Source organism: Argiope bruennichi, chromosome 6 (genome assembly GCF_947563725.1).
Source record: "Argiope bruennichi chromosome 6, qqArgBrue1.1, whole genome shotgun sequence".
NCBI lineage: Eukaryota > Metazoa > Arthropoda > Arachnida > Araneae > Araneidae > Argiope > Argiope bruennichi.
In genome coordinates this window covers 129,024,310-129,048,302 of record NC_079156.1, presented here as the reverse complement: position 1 = coordinate 129,048,302, position 23,993 = coordinate 129,024,310, and the positions used below count along the sequence as shown (strand labels likewise).

Here is a 23,993-nt window from a genome sequence, read left to right as displayed (position 1 = left end):
ATCTAGCAAACGAAGATGAAAATGGTTATCTTTTTTGGACATTCGGATATAAACTAATAAATCAAAAGTGTATGGGTATCGTTAATTTCTTTGGTTACAGTATTCATTTCGCAGTATATGTGCAATTCCCTTGTTTAGTTGATTTGTTTATATTTTCTCTAATCCGTCACTGTGTTCTACTACTGAACCACTTCCACGGTGATTTGAAGAATATGGATTTTTCTATGATATCAGCAAAGTGTATTAGCATAAGAGAAAACTATACTATTATAGAAGAGAATATAAATAATTTAAAAGATATATTATCGTTACCCCTGTTTATTATTTTATTGAATAGTTTCATGAATTTGTACATTCTTTTCTCCGCCATTTTGAAAAGATATTTTATACTTTTTATGATAGCGGAGCTGATAGGCAACAGTATTGTAATAATCATTCTCTTGATCATCCTGACAATCTATAGCTCAAAGATTTCTGAAAATATTTTAAAAATTAAAAGAACAGCAGGTTTATTGATTGATAAATATGACTTCGACATTTCCAATAAAAAGAAAGAATTTAAAATTTTAGTCAGATTGGAAAAGAAAGAAGTAATATGTTTGTCAGCTGGTGGCGTGATTCAATTTAAAACAAGCCTCTTGTTATCCGGCTGCGGATTATTTTTTACTTACGGACTGCTTATTTATGACATCCAATAAAAATTTTTGGGCGCTATATTTTAATCAAGCCAAACTTGGACCCAACCAACATCGCTTCTCGTTTTCTTCTTAATTAAGAACCAGCAGCAGTGGTCTCCCCAAAACTTTCTCTTATACTCTCTAATAAAATTGTTATCATAGAGAATACTTTCTATGGTATTGGCGAACAATGATGAGAAAGTATTATCCTTTGGCATGAATTTAGCATTTTTAATAAATCGTTTTTATCGCCATTGTTGAATTTTTTGGCGATTAATCTCTGGTATATTGTTAAAGTATCCGGAAATCGAATTTGTGTTTTAGACGCGTTTTCCACAGCCGATTTAAACCAAAATTTTATACAGAACTACAGATGCAGTTACAAAATCACATATTAAATTTTATACATTTAAGTCATTGCGTTTTTGAGTTATCGCGTTTATATACTTCTGAAAGTACAGACCCACAAACAGTCAACCATTTGATGGATTTGAACTAAATTTTTATACTTGTCCATACTGTTAAATCTGTGTACTGAATTTTATTTATTTAGCTCTCTTTGTTTTGTATCTATCGTGCTAACTTATATTCGAACAGCCGGATAAAGAGATTTCTTTCTCAACGGATTTTGATCAAAATCTGAAATAAATCTACAAATTTGGTGTCAAGGCTGTATACGAAATTTTATCCGTATTGTTCAAAGCGTTTTTGAGTTATCGTTATTACAGACAGACACATAGATATAATGCCGAAAATATATGTTTCAGATTCTTGGAGGTCTGAAACGTGGAGTTTCGTCAAAATATTGAGTTTGAATTCCTTGTCTTACAGAACTTTCGATATATTTCATAATCAGGAAAGTAAAAAGACTGTGTCAATTCTATAACAAAGTTACTTTTGTAAACAATGGAAACTGTAGGTAGAAATAAAACAATGAAAACTGATGGGATTTATCATTATTCCTCTGATCGTCATTGCTCCATTCAGCTTAAAAGAGCACCATCTTACATTGCTGGCAAATGTTGCCCATAAATCCTAGACTCTGAATTTTGGTATGTTTAATGTTGATCAATGGCAGATATGCATTCACTTATGATTATCGGTTGTATTGTCGAGCTGATGGTCAAATTTGAACTCTTTACTATCCATGGACTGGGTTCGCAAATTTTTTAATAGTCAAACAATACGAACTCCTTCTCAGATTCGGAAACCCTTCGCACTCTTGCGCATGCGTCAGGAGGCGTTTATATCATAAAAAGAGAGGCGAGAGAAAAGATGGAAACAGGAGGTGTTTACTTTTAAAAAGCATGAACTCAGATTATTCGTGGAATTAGGAAGCGTATTAATAGACATATATTTAATCTGAATAATTATTTTCTATTTATTTATATGTTGTTTGGCAGCGCTTGATTCTAGTTTATTGCCCTGTTGATTTGCTATGCATGCCCGTACAAACTCTTATTAGCACAAGATATACAAGATCTCTACCAAGTTGTTCGATATTCAGGGAGCCTTAAACTTTGCGAAGAAGATATCGTAACGATATTGTTGAGCGTTTCAAGCCAGTTATTTTTTTTTTACAATGATGTTTTTAAAATAAGATGAAATTTCCATTATGACAGAAGCTTTTTCATGCCATCACAGTTCGCTCTAAGTATCAAAGGTGTTCTACTTTAGGCTATGGTAAGGGTTCAATGATACCATACAAATGATCAACGATCGGTTATAAGAAGACATTTTTACTATTTTTTACATAATGCTAGCCATCTTGTGCTATCAGTTGGTATGCCGAGAATTTTGGTTGTGCTCACTTCCAATTATTGTTTTATGCAAAACTTAATATTCATGATTCTTTCGAGGAAATTTTTTAAAGCATCAAATTGTGGCAGGAATAAAAGCTCTATTAGTTTTAAAGACTAACACCTTTTCTGTTCATTATGTTCACAATGAACCATCATTTATACCTATTTCAACCTTTTATGTTTAGGTTAAATCAACCTAACAGAGTCAACTCTCACGACATCATAATGCTTAAAAACGTAACTGTCTGGTTCATTTATCTTCTAAATTTCACGATATTGTAACATCAGTTTTTTTTATTTGTCAATTTTATTTCAAAGCCACAAATGTAATCTATTGTTGAAAATTGGGCACAAAATTTTTTTAAAAAAATGCCAATATTCAAGAAAATTTGGAGGATAATTAAATTGATATCGTTATAAAGATATTTTTTGCCTTTTAAGATGGTACAAAATTGCTTTTATGTTGTAATATTTTAGGGAGGGATTGCCCTCCCCCCCAAAAAAATAAAAAGATATCGCTCAAGTTTTATTAATTAAAATTTCGAAAAATCACTCCGAAGAGTACATTTTCACAACCCAGAACATAAAAATGTCTGGTTACATTTGGTAGCTCTAGCCTGGCAGTTTATTCTCTAGAGAGCTATTAAACACACAAACTGACACACACACACACACACACATATATATATTTAAAGCAGTTTTGTGGCCGAAGAGAAAGAAGGCCCTTTTGAATTGTAAACTTCTGTTTACTCCATCTCGGGAGGCATAAATTTTGTATAAGAAAGGAGCGACGAGGTACATCAATCTACAGCGCGTCACAAGGGAAAGCGAGCGAAAGAGAACGAAATATTTCTTCCCTTGTCATTATTTACTATGAGATTCAGAAAAGGATTTCACTACACGTGTCGCTTTAGGCAAAGGAATTATAGGTATATTTTAAAAGAATTCGGTTAGCTTGACAAATTTTTATCCCTTCACTCGGAGCGTGAGAACCGCTGATTTAAGCATTTTTACAGAGCTCCTGGAAAAAAATGAAATAAAAAATGTGGAAATTGGATAAGGAAATAAGAGAATTTTAGAATAAAGTTAACATGGGCTAATTAAAAATAAAAATTAGGAAATTAATTAAGATTTAATTTAGATTTAAAAATAACAATATATATTTATGAAAACATATTTGATAAAAGCCATTCAGAATTCCAGTCATTTATCTGCTTGCACTTTTGAGCTCTAAGGCTCATGGAACGATGGACAAATAAAAAATTTTTGCTTAGTTGATAGATTTAATCCAAAACTCAATATAAATCCACAATTTTGTAGTAGGACTATGTGCCAAAGTTTTTTCATCTAGACCATTCCCTTTTTAAGATATCTTGTTTGGGTACAGACAGACATAGATACTTCCAAAGTTTCAAAATTTTGTCTCAGTTTAGTGGTAAATAAGTCTGAAAATTTTGACTGAAATATGCGACTGAAGAAAATATTCAAATCCCTTCATATCTTTTTAATGCGGAATGTTTTTTTTAATATGATCTTAGACAATATCTCTTTTTTTGAAAAGTTGCATTAAAAGGAAAGTTGGCTCGGAGCTAGTACCTCAACCAGCGTGCCTATATCATAATTTTGATGCCATTTCGTTGTGAGAAATTAGACCTAAAGAAATCAGATGTAACATGCTCCTCACCCATATGTGGACTTTTGGGTTGACTCCTTGATTGTAAACGATATGAGATGTAGAAATAAATGCTACTATCCCTTGATTGATTCCTGTATCAAATTTGTAATATCTTTTCTTTGAGATTGATTTTGCTAATGGGATGCAAAATAACTATTCTTATATTTATACGGACCATGGAGATTTTCGAGTCTACTTATTAGTTCATTCTTTTTGCGTTAGTGATGCAACTCGCCACACGTTATCATTAGTGAAGTTATATTTAGCACCATCATTGTTTATCATTTGGTGTATTTTTTGTACAGAAAATATCGATTCTGTTTTCTCTCTCTCTCCCCCCCCCCCCGAAATGTGTTCATTTTTAGAAGCTTTTAACCTTTTTTTTTTTAAGAAGCTGAACCATTTTTTTCCAAAGTTAATTGTAGTACTCAGAAATGATAAAAATTCAGAAGAATGCGATAGTTGGATGATAAATTATCTGATACGAAGTGGAAATGAGGAACATCAAAGCCTGGACAAAAATTAATTTGCTTCTAAGCATTAGTTGAAATATAATTTTCATTAAATTATATTTTAATGTCAATTATATTTTTAAAATAAAATTTTACTCAGTATTCATATAGTATATAAAATGACCTCTTTTTTTTTCAGATTATCCATACTCACTAATAAAAAGGCGTTTTTTTATACTATTGGAAATTTGTTTTAAGAGAAATTATATCTGGTTTATAAAAACATTAAATAGAATTTTTATTCACATTCTTTTTGAGAAATGATAAAATTCTTCAAAATTATTCATATCTTGAAAAAGCCCAAAACTGAGCACTAAAGATTTCATATTATGAACTAGGTTTTATTTTTATCTAAAGATTATTAAATTTGAGAAAAATATCTTTCTAATGAGTTTTCTCTTCTGAGGACAAATTTAAACTTATTATTTGTCTTTTATTATCTTTACAGTTGAACGATTTAATTCAGAATAATGATTAAAAAAACTTGTTCAAAATTCAAATATGAAAAAAAAAAAAAAAAAGAACTTTAATATTTTTATATCAGCTTACCTGTATAAATATGTTGAATTTAGAGAAAGAAATAACATAATAGTAAGTTCCCATGATGTCAAGGAAATATATTCATATATTTCTTTAAGAGGCTGCTAAAATATTATTGCCAGAATATTTTGAAACTCTTTATCAGCAAAAATTAGTTCATTAAAATCGATCATATATGAACAATGTTTAAAGAGACTAATATATATATATATATATAGAGAGAGAGAGAGAGAGAAAGAGAGAGAGAGAACTAACCACCTTTCCTTAAACATACATCCCATGAATTCTTTTCTTTGTAAAGAAAATAATTCTTCCCTCTTGCTGCATTTTTTTTTTTTGATTATTTACATGTTTTTAAAAATAATCTTTAGATTTTTTGAAATATTAGCATAACTCAAAATACCTTTAAAAATGCGTAGAAAATATAAATTTTCCCCTTCTCTCCCTTGAAATGCTTATTTAATATTTCCACAAAATAATGATAATACTAGTAAGAAAAACAAATTAGCTTAAAAATCTAAACAACTACAACATAAAATTTTAAAATAACAAGAAATTTTTTTTATCAGATTTCTAATGAAGAAATAGAATATATTATTTCCATAAGTCACTGCAGATTTCTTTAAAATTAAAATTTTTAATAAAGTATTCATATACACATATTTTGCAATTTTTAAATTTTATGATATATTTTACGCTAATATTTTCTGCTTCTCTGTTAAGAGATTACACTTAATTTTCTTTACTTTTTCCTGTTATTTTTAAATTTACAATTAAATGACATAATCTGATTTGGGCTAAAATCCAGTCTATTGTTTTGCATCAGAAAGAACACGAATAATGCAATTGCAGTTTTTGCATCTCATTTACTTTATTATCTATAGAAATTGAAAAGTTTTAAATAAAACATAAGTAAGTCCTGTTATATTTAAATACATAATTGTTATATTTGTATCAGGACTTATTTATTTTTTATTAAATGAATGATGAAGAGAATACAAATTCTTCATTAGAACAATAAGGAAGGGGGGGGGGTGGAAGGAAAATTCTGTTAGATGTAAATTCGAACCGCGAACCAAAGAGGGGGCACGAAATTTTCCATGTGAATGTAAGGATAGTAAATGCATTACCAGGTAGGGATGACGAATATTTTAAGAGCGGTTATTACGTAACCAATATCAAAAAGTCACAAATACCAGTGATCAATACTTTTCAAAAAGGGGTGTGATTCAAATCTTTGACATGATCTTACTGGTGATATTGCGATTAAAGGTCTTGGATCACGATAGAAAGTAACAATCGATACGATCTATCCAATGGAAACTCTCAAACAAGAATTCAATCATGCAATCTGTGAATGGGCTGAAAATTGAATGGACCGGTTATTCTTAGAATTATCGTACATTGAATCGCATATCACTGAAAGTGGAGCTATCACTGAAAGTACTCATAATTGTGAAGTCACCGCTCCGCTATGATAACCGCTCCGCTTGACTTTCCGAATTTGCATTTGACAATGCGTTATCCTATGAAGATCATTTCTAATTGCCTGTGACATAACTCTCTAATGACATACATTCCTTTCACTCTGCAGGCGTCATCTATTGGCCGAATATAGAACTAAAGCGAACATTTTAAAGAAATGACTTTTTTTTTAATTCAATTTTTCAGAAAATGGTTTACTCCAATAAATAAATTAAATTAATAGTTTAAAAAAATTAAAATTAAAAAGTAAGCTGAAACATATAAATTAATTCAATCACACGTTACTTAAAATAGTAAATTATGTATTAATTACAATTAATAAATTTTATATTTAATAATAATTATAATTTTTAATTAATAATATAATTGAAATAACAGATATTTGGAACGAATATTTAAAAATAACAATAGCAAAATTATTTGTTATTCAAAAAATCGTGGATTATGCATCTCTATTACTAGGATATCACAAATATCTGATAGTAGCTATCCTGATATTTTATTTGTTTGGAAAGATACAAAACTGTTTATAGGCTTTCTTTTACAACATGGAAAGACATTTATGAATAGATATCCACAATCTTTATTAGAAATATATATATGAAAAGAAAGTGGTCGTCACTACGTCTGATTTTTGTTTCCATTCAATTGCTTTAATTGAAGTGAAGTGAATACATATGTTTGTGTTCTTGAAATTTTATTGTTCGCGGTTTTGTGAGGAAATATCTCAATCATTTTTCATTATGAATGATAAACAGTCAAAGTTGTGTATTTTACCATTGTCTAGAATCAAAATGATTATGAAAAGCTCTCCTGAAGTTGGTAATATAAGTCCTGATTCATGCTTTTTGGTGACTAAAGCCACAGAAGGATTTATTGGTTTCCTAGTTCGTCAAGCTTTAAAAGCCAGTGATAATAAAATGCAGGTTGATTATTCAGATCTTGCTAAGATAGTTAACACTATTGATACATTGGACTTTTTAAAAGACATTGTTCCACCTAAAATCAAGGGTAGCAAGTACTTAGAAATTTTAAAACAAATCGAAGAGCGTGAGAAAAAGATTGCATTAGAAGATCAAGAACTGTAAGATTGAAAAAGTAAGGCGTAAGTTTGAAGGCGTAAGTAAGCATTTTCGCAAGTTCCTAGTTTTTTTTATAAGAAGAAAACAGACAACAGTATCTATTCATTATTAGTACAATCACAACTGTAGTAATTATCTTCAGTAAGCCTGGAAGATCTTTGATCTCGATGAGTAGATGACCATGCAGAAGAATCGGGTACATGTCGGCGAATAATGCAGAATTGTAATTTTTTTTAAACGATAAGTCGCCAAAGAAGAAAGCTGGTACCGATTTTCGTGTTTTATTGAATCGATTTTGTTTCTTTTTTTCTCCTTGAAATTAAATTTCTAATGTTTCAAGCATTTTAGTTGCCTTCATTGGTCATTTAAAATGCGGAGATTCATGAAGTTTCAGTGCTGGTCAGTTATCACTTGCCATAATAAAATGCGATCCATCAGATAATCGTTCTTTGTTTCATCTTAAAGTTCAGATGTTATCCATTGCTGAACAATATTTCTACTGGTCTACAGTGAGCATATGTATGTGTTCTACCCAAAAAGAAAATCAAAGCCATTAACATCCGTTTGTTTTGTGTCCACAATAACTATTTCAGTTATTTCTAATTCCATTCAAATATATAATTTTATGAAATGTCTTTGAAATAGTTCTTCTGACAGAAATTGTTGAAATTTCTCTCCTGATTGTCATTTAAGCAATGTAAGCATAAAGATGGCTTTGAAAAAAAAATATGTAATTATGGCAATATTTTAATCAATGCTGAATACTATCAGAATAAGTAGCCATTTTGTGTTAATGGCAATAAGAAGTGAATAAAAAGTTATTGATCATTTTTTCTGTTTCTACAAATGGACTAATTCATTATTAGCAGATCGTTAACAAAGATATCTGAATAAAAGAGTTAACTAAAAAATTTTCAGCATATGATTCCTGAAAAGATCATTATTCGGGATTAATCTATTTTGTTTGCATTTTTTACTTTTTTTTTTCCCTTAAAAAGTTTTTGTCAAATCTCTAAGAAAAGACAATTCAGGAAATTTACTTATATTATGTCTGGTGCTTATTTATGCTTAGACACAGTGACTTAAAATGCATAATTAGTTGGTAGAATACTCTCACTTTTGAAAATGATGGGTTTGAAGGAATTTCTGAATTTAATTCTATATTTCTTAATGATTCTATTTTTCTATTATATTTTATACTTATACATAAGTTTATTTTGATAACACAGTTTATTATTATTAATTTGTGTGATGGAATTGTAATTTAATCACAATTCATTTAAAGGTTTTTTATTTTTTTAAATTCTTACATATTTATATATTAACTTTTTTGCAAGATTTTAGTCATATAAGCAATATATTTAGGAAATAATTTAATTTAGGTATTTAATTATAAAATTAAGATTTTATAGATAAATTGAACAAAATGATTTTGTATATCTGTGAATCTTGATGTGAATATCATTTAATTCTTTAACATCAAGTAGTTCTTCCTTTAATTCCTCAATTGGTAAAAGTGAAGTTTAGTGTGTCTCTTGCTGCTCCAAGAATGCCAAGTCGTGAAAAAAGATGGCAGACAAGACAAAGTAAACAAACACTTTCCGCAATATAATTATGATTTTTTTACTGATAAGTATTGTCTTTCTCAAATCGGTGCAGACGGTCTGTTGGATGCAGAGCTAAAGTTAGAGCATGCAATGCCTTCGGCTTCTGTAGACGGCACCTTGCAGAATTTTTTAACTTTAAAAAAAAAACATCCTATGGCTTTACTAGCAGCGGAAGCGGGAATCTAGTAGCTTCGCTAGCACATTGAGTATAAGGACTGTGTGGATAACAAGAACAGTACATAACCAATAGAAATGAAAGAATGGAGGAAGAAGCAATTGAAACATTTTCCATACAAAATTTCAACACAAGCATCCTTTTCCCAACTTCATCAACTAGTAAAAAAATATATTCTACTCGCCCTTCATCCATTCTGCCGGTTCGAAATACTTCGATATCAAACCATACAGAATTTTAAACAAGTATCCTTTCCTAACTTCATCTACTTGTAAATATATATATATATATATATATATATATATATATATATATATATATATATATATATATATATATATATTCCACTCTTCCATCAACCATTCTGCAGGTTTGAAATACTGTCTTCCATCTCATTTACTCAACATCTATTCTTGTACAATAGCCGGCATAACAAATTATCAAGTTAACCAACCATTAGAGAATTGCAAGAACTGCGAAAAATTCAATTGCAGCTGACTTTTAAATAAGAATGTAGACAATTTGTAAAGTAAGAATTCAGACAATTTTAAAGTGCATATTGGCAATTAAAAATTGCAAAAGAATAAATATTTTTTGTTTGCATTAATATTAAAAATAAAATTGCAGTGTCTTTTTTATTAGTTGTAAAATAACTTTTAATTATAAAAATGAACAAAATTAAAAGCTAATCGATATTTTTTTAAATTATTTTTAATTTAACATTTTTCATGTAATGGTTGTAGTTCATGTATAATTCAACCATTGTAAAAAGTTGTAAATTAAACAGCATTAGGGTTGCTAGAAGAGTGTTCCATTGGGTTGCCATATTGGCGATAAACTCGAGGGGCACACTAATCTTCACTTTAACCCCAGAATTTTTAACAATATACTGCAGTTCAGACTCTTTAATTTTAGGCTGTCTGTAACCCTTCCTCCATATCCAAAGCATCCAAAGTCTGCCAGTGCATTGCTTTAAATATTTGCATTATGGTTAATAGAATTTCCTTTTCACTTTCAACATGAGAGTTTTACTTCAGATTGCTTTTATTTTTGCTTTTTTTAGCAGAATTTTGCCCATTGATTTTTTTTAAGAAGGATTTTCTTATTATAATATATTATTTGGAAATTGTGTTGCATAACTAAGAGAGTAAAGATTCATTTTTTAAAAGGATGCTTTAATTTTCAAATATTAAAAAAAAAAAAAAAAAAAAAACTATATAAATGAAATTTAAGAAGATTTTGAGTATGGAAATAACTTTTGAAAATAACATTCCTTTTACTTTTATCATAGAAATTTTGCATTTTTTTAAAATTATGAATGTTGCTTATTGATTTTTATGATGGTTATTTAATTTTAAAATGTTTTCTCTTTCAATTGTATTATTATGAAAGCACAATACTTTTTAAAAAGAAACTTGTATTATTTTTCCAAAAATTTATGCATTTGAGTTCTATGCTAGGGTATTGAACAAGAGTCTCTCTGGCTTCTAAAAATTTAAACTATGTCCTGAAACCTTTAATATTATAAATTAATATGTCATGCCATAAAAGTATAGCACTATACTTGTTATATTGTATACTATATATGGATCAGAATATAGATATATTGATATTTAAAGCATTTTTTGTAGAATCAGACATAGAGCTCTTTAACAATTTTTATCTGTTATCTAGTTTTTTTTTTTTAAACCATGATGCAGCATACATAACAAATAGCAAGGTAGGAAGCATTCTGAACTTATTTAATTTAAAAGGAATTTGCAGATTTATATGTGCGTGTGTATATATACATATTTAATGTTTTCAGGAAAATACCTATGTTTAAAATTTATGTTGATTACTCTGTCTTACTTTCTTTTATTGATATTTTCTAGGGGGAAAAAATGGAAGTGGCATCATCAAGATCATCCAACCTCATTTTTGATCCTTTGCATCAAGATTCTTTTACTGCATCTCTTAAAATTCTTATCAAGATCATTGGAACTTGCATTGGGCCTCAAGCTAAACTCAAGCTTCTCCGCCATGAAGAAGGAGGCTCTGTCATTCTTACTTCATCATCCCAAAGACTGTTTCAGTTCATATCTGTAAAAAACATTTTCTCCAAAATCATCATCTCTGCTGCTAAATCTCAATTAAAAAGTTTCAATGATGGTGGCTTGTTTTGTGTGATTTTAATTTTAAAAACAATTCATCATGCTCTGTCTTCAGAATCCCCGTTGCCTATTATTGGGACTATATATGAATATTATGCAACTCTATATATAGAATGTTTAAACTATACAGACAACTTATGTGTTAGGAATGTTGATTTTTCAAATTTCCTACACTTGCGATCCATTGTACATTCAATACTGAGTTCGAAACCAGGATGTGTGCTAACGTTGGAGAATAAAAATCATCTTACCAATTTAATCTTGGAAGCCTATTTGACAATTGTCCCTCCACCAAGTACACTTTTGGATGATTACAATATTAGAATACTAAATTTAGAAAGTTTTAACATCAATCATTCTAAATTGTTTAAAGGTGTTCTTATTCCATTGTCAAAAGTAGATGGAAATTGTTTCCAAAACAAAAGAAATGAAAATGGACCTTTTCGAATCGTCCTGTTTACAACCTCTCTTGCTGGAGATGCAGATCTTCCTGTAAAACATCTTGAGATTTCTACTTCTTTTTCTGTGGCAGATTTCATTTTGAAATATTTGGAAGGAATCATTCAAAAAGTTATTTTAGGAAAATATGACTTTCTGTTTTGTCAAAAAGTAATACATCCAAAACTTAAAAAACAATTACGAAATGCTGGTATCTTATTTTTAGATAGATTAGGAGTTGAAACTACTAAATACATCCAAATCATTTCAGGTAAAATTAATTATTGCAAAATATTTCATTTTCTGTCATCTGAAAATAAATTGAGATTTTTCTCCATAATTAAAAAATTTTTTTTGTATCTTAAGTATAAAAAAATTTAATTCTTGGTTTAAAGTAATTCAGCAGTTTTATATTTTAATTTTTTATTCACTCATGGTTTTTTAAAACTTTGTTTAAAGAGTTAACTTTTTTAAAGTATTTTAATATTATATAGATAATTTTTAAAGAAAAAAAAATGTATATCAGTAAAGTGTCAGTATGAAGTCTTTCACTATAAATAATTAATATGGTTTGAATAGCTTTATTTCTAATCTGAATTTTTGACATTTATCTGAAATTTTTACTACATAAAAATACCATCATAAATTTATTTTATTTTGATTTTGTCAAAAATTATTAACTATTAAAATAATGAATAGAACATTAATATGGTATATGATTTTATAAAAAATGTTAGTCATGGACTGTCATTTATTTAGTCATTACTTATACCATTTAAATTGTGAAAAAATCTAATATGCAATTTATGAAGTAAATAATTAAATGGAACAATTTTTTTGACATATGATACTGACAACAATATGTGTGAGCAAGTCCTTGGACATAATCTTATTGATTTAACATTAATACATTTTTTACTTTAAATGTTGATCCTTTTTTTTGAGTGACATCGGTTTTTAACCAAATAAAGTAAAACTTTTTGAAAAAATGCTGCGTGATATATTCCAATTCAGCTAAAAATGTTTAGAACATTTTGAAATATAATGGATTTCTGGTAAATTTTGTATTCAAAAATATCTGCAAACTATTTTATTAGAGTTTGTGGTGAATAGCATATAAGCCAGTTAACAACTACTCTGCACAGGCGATTACTTTTGCATAATGGTTTAATACTGGACTGCAAAACACAAGGTTCCAGGTTCTATCCTAGCACATCGCATGCAGCTAAAAGTTTATGAGATAAAGATATACTGATTTAGTGTTTGAATTTTGTCTGAAACTGGGCAGGTTTAATTAAAGCTTGTATCATTTCAATACATGATTATGCCTATGCATTTGAATATAATAAATTAATAAAAATACAAAAATTATACATTTTGCTTTTTAATTTTTAATTAATTAGTACAAACTTTATGAATTTTTGGAACTGCCATTATCTTTTTCTTTTCAGATTATTTTTAATTTTGATAATATTAAAATAATATATTGTCATCTCGAATATAAATGAATATATAACTTAAAAGCAATATTGCAAGAAGTAAGTGAAAAATAAATTGAAAAATTCTATTCTTTCCAACATGAAATTTGTTTAACTGATTTTTAAAATTATTCATATTTATTTGCAAATTTGAATGAAATTATGTTAAAAAAAACTTCAGATCATAAATTACTCATCAAAAAATTATGATCTCATTTCTCACCATTGCTAACTATTTGAAATATTGACTGCTTTTAAGATTAAGGAAAACACACGCACGCACGCACACACACACACACACACACACACACACACACCTTTTAGTGATATTTAATATTTTATTTGTTTTTTTATTGAAGTATTCATAAAAAGGTTAAGTATGAAAACTGATAAGGCAAAACTGATAAATTTTTCCATAGTAATTAAACATTTATATCTATAATTTTTATTTATAATACAAATCAACATTTTATGAAAAAATGAATTATAAATGAATCATACAGGATAAATCAAATAAAATATATAATACAGTGGAACTTGGGTAATTTAAGATTGATAGGACCATATTAAGAATTCAATTTCCACAACAATTTGAATTTATAAAAATTGGGTCTAAAATAAATACAGTTAAGAAATTGACAATTTTTATGCTAAAGTGGGTGACTATGATTTATTTATAATATATAATGGTTTTCATAACTAATACGTGATGAATAAACAGTGAATAGTGTAATAATTATAATTATCATGGAAGCCTATTATTATAAACATATTAACCTAAAAATTAATTTTCATAAATAATATTTTAAAAAATAATTCATGCTATTTTAAATTCATTAATTTTGCTTTGAAATTGCAAAATAACTGAATACAAATTTGCTAAAATGAGACTATTTTTTTTCCTTCATTGAATTTATTGTACAGCAGTAAATTCTCCAAGTAAATTAAAAACTTTTAAAAAAATCATTAATGATTATGGAGTTTAAGAGAAATTGAATAACTAAAACAATTCAGATGTAGAAGGTCATTTTTTAAACCAAAATAAATTCTAATCATATTAATAAGAAATTTAGAGGACTTTGGAAGAAACAACTATAACCTCACATTACCAGTTTTGCTGAATTTAAAATATTCAAATTAATCAAGTGTCACTGTAATTCAAAATAGTATGTGTTTGCAGCACAAATAATAAATTAATAATAAATCATGTTTTTCACATTTAAATTCAAAGCAGAAGTTTCGAGATTTATTCATACATTTTAACATATACATAATATATTATTATATCATTTAACATCTTATTTTCTTTAAATATTATTAAAACAAGATTTTGATTTGTGATTCTATATCCAGATAAATTTTTTAAAATTGTTTTTAATAAATTCTTAGTTTAGCTTATTTTTCACAGTAATTCTAATATTTTTGATCCGTATGATATTTACAGGAGGTTCTGCCAATACATCCTTAGCTTCAGAAATTTCTTATGGCACTGTATCTAGTTTTAAAATTGAGGAAATTGAAAGGAAGACTTTCCTGCTATTGAATAATGAAGAAATTCCTGTTGTATCTTTAGTCCTGGGCCATTATAATGCAGAAGCTTCTAAAGAGTTGCAAGTTAGTGACTATTCTATTTTTCACATTCTTCTGTTCATTGACCTTTCCTTCCATTCTAGTTTTTTTTTTTTTTTTTTTTTTTTTTTGTAGTCTATTAGGGTTTTTAATCTTAGGATGTCAAAATAATGTAAATCAGACTTTTTTAAATTATGGGTCCCCACCTTAAATAAAGTTGATTTACTATGAATGTTTCTATAATATTAAATATTAATCAATAAGCAATTTTCAGAGAGGCTTGATTGGTCATATGATTTGACTTAAAATGACCCTCAATGGCAAAATCTAACAATACACCAAAAATTTGTACCTTCATCAGTATGAATAGTAAACTCAATTATCTGTGAAATCCTGAGAGGTATTCTCTTGCTAAAAATCTGCAAAATGAAGTAGCATGACATTTGCAAATATTATATAAAATGACTGAAAAAAAAAACATTAATCAACAAGAAAATGCCTTTATACAATTTTTGATTATGATAGTGGGCTTGCATGTACAATTATGACAATGAACTGCACGATTTTGTACATGCAAATATGTGATTTACTTTTTACAAAAAAAAAAAAAAAAAAAAAAATGAATTTTTGATTTTTGATTTTTTAACATTTATGGTTTAACAATCATGGATGATTTAATTTTCCATATATGTCAAATGTTTTTTCTCCAATAATGTATTCTGTAAATAACATACATCTTGCTTAATATTATTACAGATGGTATGTGTGGTTTTAATTTGGTTAGTCTCTTATTTCTAAAGTGAAGAAAAAACAATAAACTTAGATTGTCATAGTGGCATAATGAAATAGATTAAATAGTTTATTTGTTAATATGTGTAAGAAAAAAGTTGCAGTATTAAATCTCATCACTAGTAAAATTTTATTATTTTGAAAGATTCCGACTATATTTTCCAGAGAGTTTTTAATGATGCTGATTTAATATTTAATGATAATGATATATTAAAAGAGAACATTTTATAAACTTATGGGAAAAGAAAAATACTACAAATAAGGGCAGAAACTTTTTACAATTTACAGCCTTTTCCTTTTTCTGACTTCATGGAAATTGTAATTTTCTTGAAATCTGATAAAATTTTTTTAAAATAGAGCAAATAAGTGTGCATTTATTAAATAAAATAAAATTCATATGAAAATTACAAAATGGTTTACAATAAATATTCTGATAAATTGATTACAATAACTTTAATTCATGACTTTAATATTGAATTCAGTAAATATTGGCATGCACTTTTTAAAAATTACTTTTATGAAAATAGGTATTTGTTAGAAATATTTTTGGATTTCAAACAGTAAAATTTGTAGTTACCAACTCTCTTAATTAGAATTTATATCCTGTAAACTTGAGGATATATTAGTTAAATGTAAACCAAAGATTTATCTTGGATCTCTCTTAATATATCAAGAACACAATCTCTATTTATGTTATATTATTATGTTCATATTATACCATTTTTATAGAATCTGAATTTATAATTAGAGAGATATTTCCTGCATTATAATAAAAGCAAGTGAGCTTTGATATAATAAATAATTTTGAATGTAAAATTTTTGATTTTTATAAAATTCTATAAGTGTTTAATTGTTGAATTTGATATGAAACAGCTATAAACTAATGAAATTATTCTAAAAGTATTTTCTTTTACCAGCTTGTAAAATGTTTCAGTGTGAATTAATTCATTTTAGAAGCTTAGTATGAATATGCATAATTAAGGAGTAAAATTATTTGTTAACTTATTCTGGAGTGAACTTTTATTTTTTTAAAATTGACTTTGTTCAGGCAAAGTAACATTGCCTGAACATAATATACTGTTAATTTTTTAATGAATTATATAAATTTTGTATCAGCACATTCAGTGAGGCAAAAATAGTTGAATTTATTATTCTGAATTTTTATGCAACAGATTTCAGTTTATTTTCTCTTAGGATATTGTTACTTTAAAAGAACAAAATTTACAAATATGTGTCAGTATTCTTGGATGGAGTAAATTTAATCTTAATATCATTTTCTGTTTTTTCTCCTTTTCTTTTCTGTTTGTTTCTGTCAATAAAAAAGATGTTTTCCCAAATTTAAAAATATTAAAAGAACTGTTTGAATTTGCACTTTGCTTTGTACTGTTTGATTTTGACTTTCTTTTGAAAGAGGGCAATGTTTTATATCACAGACTAAAGGGGAAATATAAATGAAGGCGTGATATTTATATTCTTTTAATGTGTTAATGTACTGTTTAATGTCATCTTCCAGGTTGTTTGTCGTCAAGCCATCAGTGCATTGTTTCGTATACTGAAGAGTAATAGAGTTTGTCTTGGAGGAGGATGTACAGAGGTCTATACTGCACATTTATGGTCCACAAAAGTATATATATATATATATATATAATTAAAGTTATTAGACTCTTTTTTGCATACCATACTTTTGTTTATTATTTTTAAAAAATTTTTTCAATGAAATTGTTTTGTTATTTTTTAAAAATTAATAAATTAGTGCTTCATATATTACAGCAAATGCCTATAATATATAAAATAATGCCCTCAATAATGCCTCAGTAATTATGTTCAGATATGTGAGTTGTTTGATAATTTAAGATATTGTGCTTCTGCATTGTGTCTAAATTAGTTTTGGTTCTCAATTACTTTTAAAGACTCTCACACAAAGTTTTGTTCATATATATTTATAACACTATGTTTGACATATATTCATATCTATTAAGTATTGTGATTTCAGTAAGATGAACACCGAAGAATTTAGTGTAAGAATACATTATTTTTGTGAAAGGAAGGGAGGGGGAAATAAGAAAAATTTGCAAGCTTTGGCTACAATTGCTTGTCTTAGATCCAAGAGATGTATCAAAGAAAATTTGAAGATGATTTAATGGAATCAAGAGGAATTTTTGTATTGTTTTGCAAAAATGGATGGAATATGAATTCATCACTAATAGCCTAAGACAAGGAAAAAAATCGAAAGAATGTGTTGAAAGCAAGGATTTAATCTCTGCTCCTAAAACAAAATCTATTTCTTCATCTTTTGCATGTGAAAAAATGTTTTTTGTTATGAGATTAAATCCTCAAGAGAATCCTTCTGAGATACTCAAATAAATTCCTTTTTGATTTTTTAGAAAAACGTAATACAATTACTGAGCATTATTATACTTCTCCACTAGCATAATTTAAGTAAAGAAGGAAAAATAACCTTTTGCAGGTATGAGTGGGGAGATAATTTTTTAGAATGATAATGCACCAACTGATATTTCTGCATTTTCGAAACAAAACTATGCTCCACCAAGTTTCTGCCTCTTCCCTATATAATAAATATATTTCTGTCGATAAAAGCTGCATTATTGCAAAAATTTAAAATTACATTATGTAGAAAGCCAATTTTACAGGATTTTTTAAAAAACATTTTTTGAAATACTTATAGAGTAACTTATGTAATCAGTCTTGTTTAAGAAATGCTTGCTTGTAAAACTAAACTTTAAAAAATGTTGACATTTTTTGACCCACAAACTTGGCATAAATTGAACTTGGAAGGGAATAAAAGGGACAATTTAACTATTAGATATTTTAAAATTTTGTTATGAGCATATATTCTATTTGTAAGAAAAAGGTTAAAATATTTCTGTAATATATTTTGCTAATATTTTTCAGTAAACATTTGGTATCAATTTCCAGGTGAAGAGCCGTTGGACCACCATCCAGAATGAAATGGGATGCACACAGGGCCAATTGCAGGAGAGCTATTCACTATTCTTAAAAAGTGTGACTGATGTTTGTGTGGCCAATCATCAAGGGTCACAACTGGATTTTGTGACTGAACATGTGCATGGCCATCTTTGGAAAATGAGAGATGATCAGTTTCCTAGTGGAGATGACCAGTGTGCTTGTGGCTTCAACATTGCATCGGACATAGATTCTTGGTCTTTTCTTTCTGATATTGGCAAGTCTTCTTTAAATAGCGAGGCAAAAACTGCAGAGAACTGTAAATCTCATGATTTATTAGTGTTGGATGAGTTAAGTTGTAAGGCAAGTGCTCTCACGCTGGCATTTGAAACAGCCTCCTTACTTCTTAGAAGTTCTGTTTGTGTCAATAATTTGCATTAAAAAGGAAGATTTTTCTCCTATCTTTATACGCTGTATAGAAGAATATTATTTTTATTATCATAAACTTCAGTATAGTATTATGGTCGTAAAAAATACAATTACTTCTTGCACATTTAATTATTTATTTCACTTCTAATATACAGTTGCTTTTATTTTTATTCCTGTGTTTGTGTTATGTTAAGATTACAATGTAACTGTCACTCTTGCAATCAATTCATATTAATTTGCAAAAAACTACTGATTTGTCATAATCCTTCCACTCGCTTTTTTTACTATAATTTTTCATCTGCAATGCTTTAAATGTAATAATATATTATTATAAAGAATGCCATCAATTATGTAATGTGAGTTCATGATTATAAATAAAATTATGCATCATTGTTATTATTATTATTTTTTTAAAATGAATTATGAAACACAATACAATTACACGATCAATTAAATACTAGTATCACACTCTTGCTAAGTGATAATCATAGCAGTCTTTCGGATCGACATTAAGAATTCAGTTGGGATAAGTTTAAAAATTGTGGGAACTTTTATCTGATTTTAATATCATGTGATAAAATTTCTCATAATTTCCTTATTATTTATCAGCAAATATTTTTTTTCCCTTTTGTTTTAATACTTTAAATTGTTATATTTTTGTCTTACAATTTTTAAAAACATTTTTATTAGTACTAAAGGATATTCATCTTTTATAATTATATGAAAAATTGAAGATAATTGAGCTTGTAGCATAGAAAACAGCAACTTTGTGCTTGTATTTGTCAGAGATAATATTCATAATAATTTCATGTTTGGAGTGTTTGCCCACTTTCCCACTAGGATGTTTACTAGGCATACTAATTATTTGTTACATACCCAACTATTATATTCAGGACAAAATCTATCTTTGTTTTGTAGAAGGTTGTAATTCTTCCACGGATTGACAGTTTTCAATTTTTTTCATCTTCTTCCATTTTTTTAGTATAAAAATAAATTTGCAGCTTATTGACAAGTTAAGAATTTTCTACCACAGGAAGAAAATAAAAGTTCTTCCTTTCTTGCTATATATCCTTCTACACTTTATCTGGCAAAACTGCCAAATTGCAGAGAAATATTCATCAGAAAAAAGTTTAGATTCCAGGTATCCAAAATTTCTTCCACATCTGTATCTTGTACACAAAAATGAAGCAGTTTATTGTCCTAATACAGCTGATATTATAAAGAAGACTATGAAGAAATGGCGATAGAGCCAATGGAAAACCTGTAAAAAAAACAACACCAGTAATGTGTTTGAGATATGCCCCATAGAAAGAAAGAAATGTTTGCTAAAATGTGCTAGTGAGATATGTTTATAATAATATACTGGCTTTTCTGTCATGTCTGTTATCCTATATACATCTTGTCCTAGACTACATACTTCTTAAAGAGTCTTTAAAAATCATATGATTTTGATTTCTTACTTTTATCAGTGTTTTGAAATGAATATAAAAGCCAATTGAGCTGAATCTTTGTTATTTTTTTTCTTCTGTACATTGATTATTTGATGCATTTTTTTTTTTTCATGTTTTCCTTTCATGCGTTGTTTTGTGTTGCATTTTCTCTTTTTGGGCCATTTTGCAATTTGGTTTTTTAATGAATTATTAATCCCCCACTTTTTTATTATTTTGGTTAAAACTTCTTTCATTTTATGAAAAGATGATTTAAAAGGGTTTTAACCATGCTTTTTGAGATGCAGGTCAATTTTTGTTATCTGAATAATATTTTAGTCGCACAGCTGTAAGAAATTGTATAAATAAATATGAATTAGCTGCTTTGAAATTAAAAATTAAGATTCGAAAAAGCTTATTCAGACACTTAGTAGATTTTGGAATGGCAACTAATCGATATAGATCTACTCAGTTTTTTTATTAGTATATGAGGAAAATCGGCATACTGATAAATTAGCATTTCTTTCTTTTTTTTTTCTTTTTTAAAAATTACATATCTTAAACTAAATATGTAAGATAAATATTCTCATTTTTAAATAACTTCTGAATCAAAAGAATAAATTATAATCTTTCAAATACTTCCTTGTTTTAGTGTAATTTTTATTATTTTAAACCTTTCCAATTTTTTGTGTTTAATAGGAATGCACTTAAATGTATATCATTCCAGAAAATACTATGCTTGCATTATAGTTTTTTTTTAGCTGACAAGATTTGTTCAAAGCAAATGTTATTGTCGTCTGTTCATCATTAAAAAAAAAAAAAAAAATCTTTCATGTGATTTAGCCTCTGATCCAAGTCCAACTTAAATACAAGTCAGTTCTTGATTTTGATGTTTCTATTCCCCCCTCCCCCCACATACTTATATTATCAGAAAAGATGAGGAATATAATTGAAAATTTTCTTTTACAAAAATCTTATGTAAAGAAAAGTATACAGCATTCAACCACTTACCCCAAAATTTGCTTGATCTTACAAATAAAAATCTGTATAAATCATTTTTTAAAAAACTTATTTCTATTACTTGAAATATTTAAAAGTTGAGTTTTTTCAAGAACTGAAATATTTTACACAGAGTTTAAAATAGGAAACAGATCACTAATCTAACTTTCATTTTCTAAATTGTCAGGAAATTATAGTCTGTGTATTTTCAATAGGCGGTTCAAGGTCACATTTTCTACCTCGTTATTGGTTGTCTGGTACCAGTAACGCGGTATAAAATGTGACCTTGAACCGCCTACAGAAAATTAACAGACTATAGTAATCCTAAAGCTGCAACTAGCACACGGCCTTTGTGTTTGCTGTATTTAAAAGGGAAGTTGGCATAAAAATGTAAATATATAATGAGCCTGTCTGTATACCATAATTAAAAAACAAAACACACACACACACACACACACACACACACACACACACACACACACACACACACACACACACACACACACACACACACACACACACACACAAACCCTTTCTGCAATATCTTCATTTATTCACAAACACTAAGCATTGCAAAAACTTTTTGATTGGTGTGCTAAATACTTGAGATGCCACACTCGTTTTTAAGGCAAATTTAATTCAGTTTAATTATGTTAATATCCCCCTTTAAAGCAAAACTAAGGCTATTTTGGGTCGTATCTTGTGAGTGAACTGCAGTCAGATGATGAGAACGACACCTGAATTGGCATTTTCTCTCTATACCTCCGCACCATTTTCCCTCTATACCAACCAACTTTACCTTGTGCTATTTGAGTGTGGCAGATTTAGTGCGCTCTAGATTGACTTGCATGGTGGTTTTTCTGTGGAATCAGGTCTCGAACCTGGATCCCACCAGTTTTAAAATCGAGTCTTTGCAACCAGAACACCACGGCCCTCTTAAAGGCAAAGTAACAATATTCGCTGGGAAAAGACATGATCCTGCATTTTTTGAGGTCAGTTATGGTTGCATACACTCCTAGCATAATCGAGCTTAATTTTTTACTTTCTCGTATGTGAAATATAGATAAATGTATTGTAGTCGTCTTAAAAATCGTACTCGAGATTTTGGCGAAATTCCACATTTTAAACTTTCCCGAGTTCAAAACACACACTTTTGACGAATGCCTATCTGTCTGCAACAAAGATGACTCCAAAAAGCTTTGAGCTAGACATATGAAATTTTATATATGGTCTTTGCACTAAATTTACAGATTTTTATCTGATTTTTAAGCAGAAATCATTAAAAGGAAGTCTTTTTCTCCGTCTATTCGAATATGAGTCAATACGATAATTACAAAACGTAGACAGCTAGATGGATGAAATTTGGTATTTGATAGGCGTCTATTGTGTAGATGTCTATCAAATTTTGAGCAAAATCCAACGAAGGGTTGCACGTCTGGTAATCTGTACTTTCAGAAACACAAATGTATACGCGGTAACTTAAATATATCAAATTCAGTATGTATTTTTGTGACTACAATTCTGGTTTTGTGTCAAAATTTTAGTCTAAAAAGCAAATGCGATTTTCTGAAACTTTTAACAGCATGGCAGAAATTAATAATCAAAAAATGCACCAGAAATAACACGATAGATTCAGTAAAAATGTTGAACTCGCGAAAAAGGTTGATATTTCGTAACTATTGTACGCCAGTGATATGCGGGCGTTCTCTGGAATAACATCTTTATTAGAGGATGTGCTAGAAAGTTTTGGGGAGAAAACTACGCTTGTTGAAATTATGTCTGTTTGTTTGAAAATTCGAACTCGAAACATTTTGGACTAAACGGGTGAAATTCAGTATACAGTCTTTATACTAGATTTCAAACAATTTTTTAAAATTTGTTAACTTATATTAACTTAAATATTTAAATTTATTAACTTATATTAAATGATTTAAAATGAATTCATTAAATTTTTGAAATGTTATTAGTTTATCTTCTCGTTTAAATGAAAGTATTTTTCTTAACCAAAATTTGCATGGACACGAATAATCTCGGTAAATTTTTTTTGAAAGGAACAGCGAGTTTTTCATTTAATCAAAATTTGTTCAGTATTAATTTTAAAAATTAATCTTTAAAATCCATTCAGTACTTTCAAACATAGCTTTGATAGTGAAATCAAGTCTCAAAACTCTGCTTTTCTAAAATATTAAAAAAATAAATAAATAACGAAAGCGATTTTGTGTGTACTGAAA

The 23,993-nt window shown here is 28.1% G+C and overlaps 1 protein-coding gene across 2 annotated transcripts; it reads left to right on the top strand.

The window, feature by feature from the left end:
• The first annotated feature begins 7,650 nt into the window (after positions 1-7,650).
• Positions 7,651-19,676, top strand: LOC129972778 (molecular chaperone MKKS-like). 2 transcript variants are annotated; one of them, XM_056087034.1, is made up of 5 exons: positions 7,651-7,789; positions 11,430-12,417; positions 15,069-15,238; positions 17,496-17,606; positions 18,920-19,676. In XM_056087034.1, exons 2-5 carry the CDS (start codon positions 11,439-11,441, stop codon positions 19,346-19,348), a joined length of 1,689 nt encoding a protein of 562 aa, XP_055943009.1. In that variant the 5' UTR covers positions 7,651-7,789; positions 11,430-11,438; the 3' UTR covers positions 19,349-19,676. The 2 variants fall into 2 exon arrangements, with proteins under 2 accessions (XP_055943009.1, XP_055943010.1); XM_056087035.1 differs by having other exon boundaries at positions 7,659-7,796.
• The last annotated feature ends 4,317 nt before the right edge of the window (positions 19,677-23,993 follow it).

Coding starts and splice junctions, on each gene's coding strand:
- LOC129972778 (XM_056087034.1), top strand. CDS start 11,439: ATGGAAGTGGCATCATCAAGATCATCCAACCTCATTTTTGATCCTTTG. Junction 12,418..15,068: donor ATACATCCAAATCATTTCAG/GTAAAATTAATT, acceptor TGATATTTACAG/GAGGTTCTGCCAATACATCC. Junction 17,607..18,919: donor CACATTTATGGTCCACAAAA/GTATATATATAT, acceptor ATCAATTTCCAG/GTGAAGAGCCGTTGGACCAC.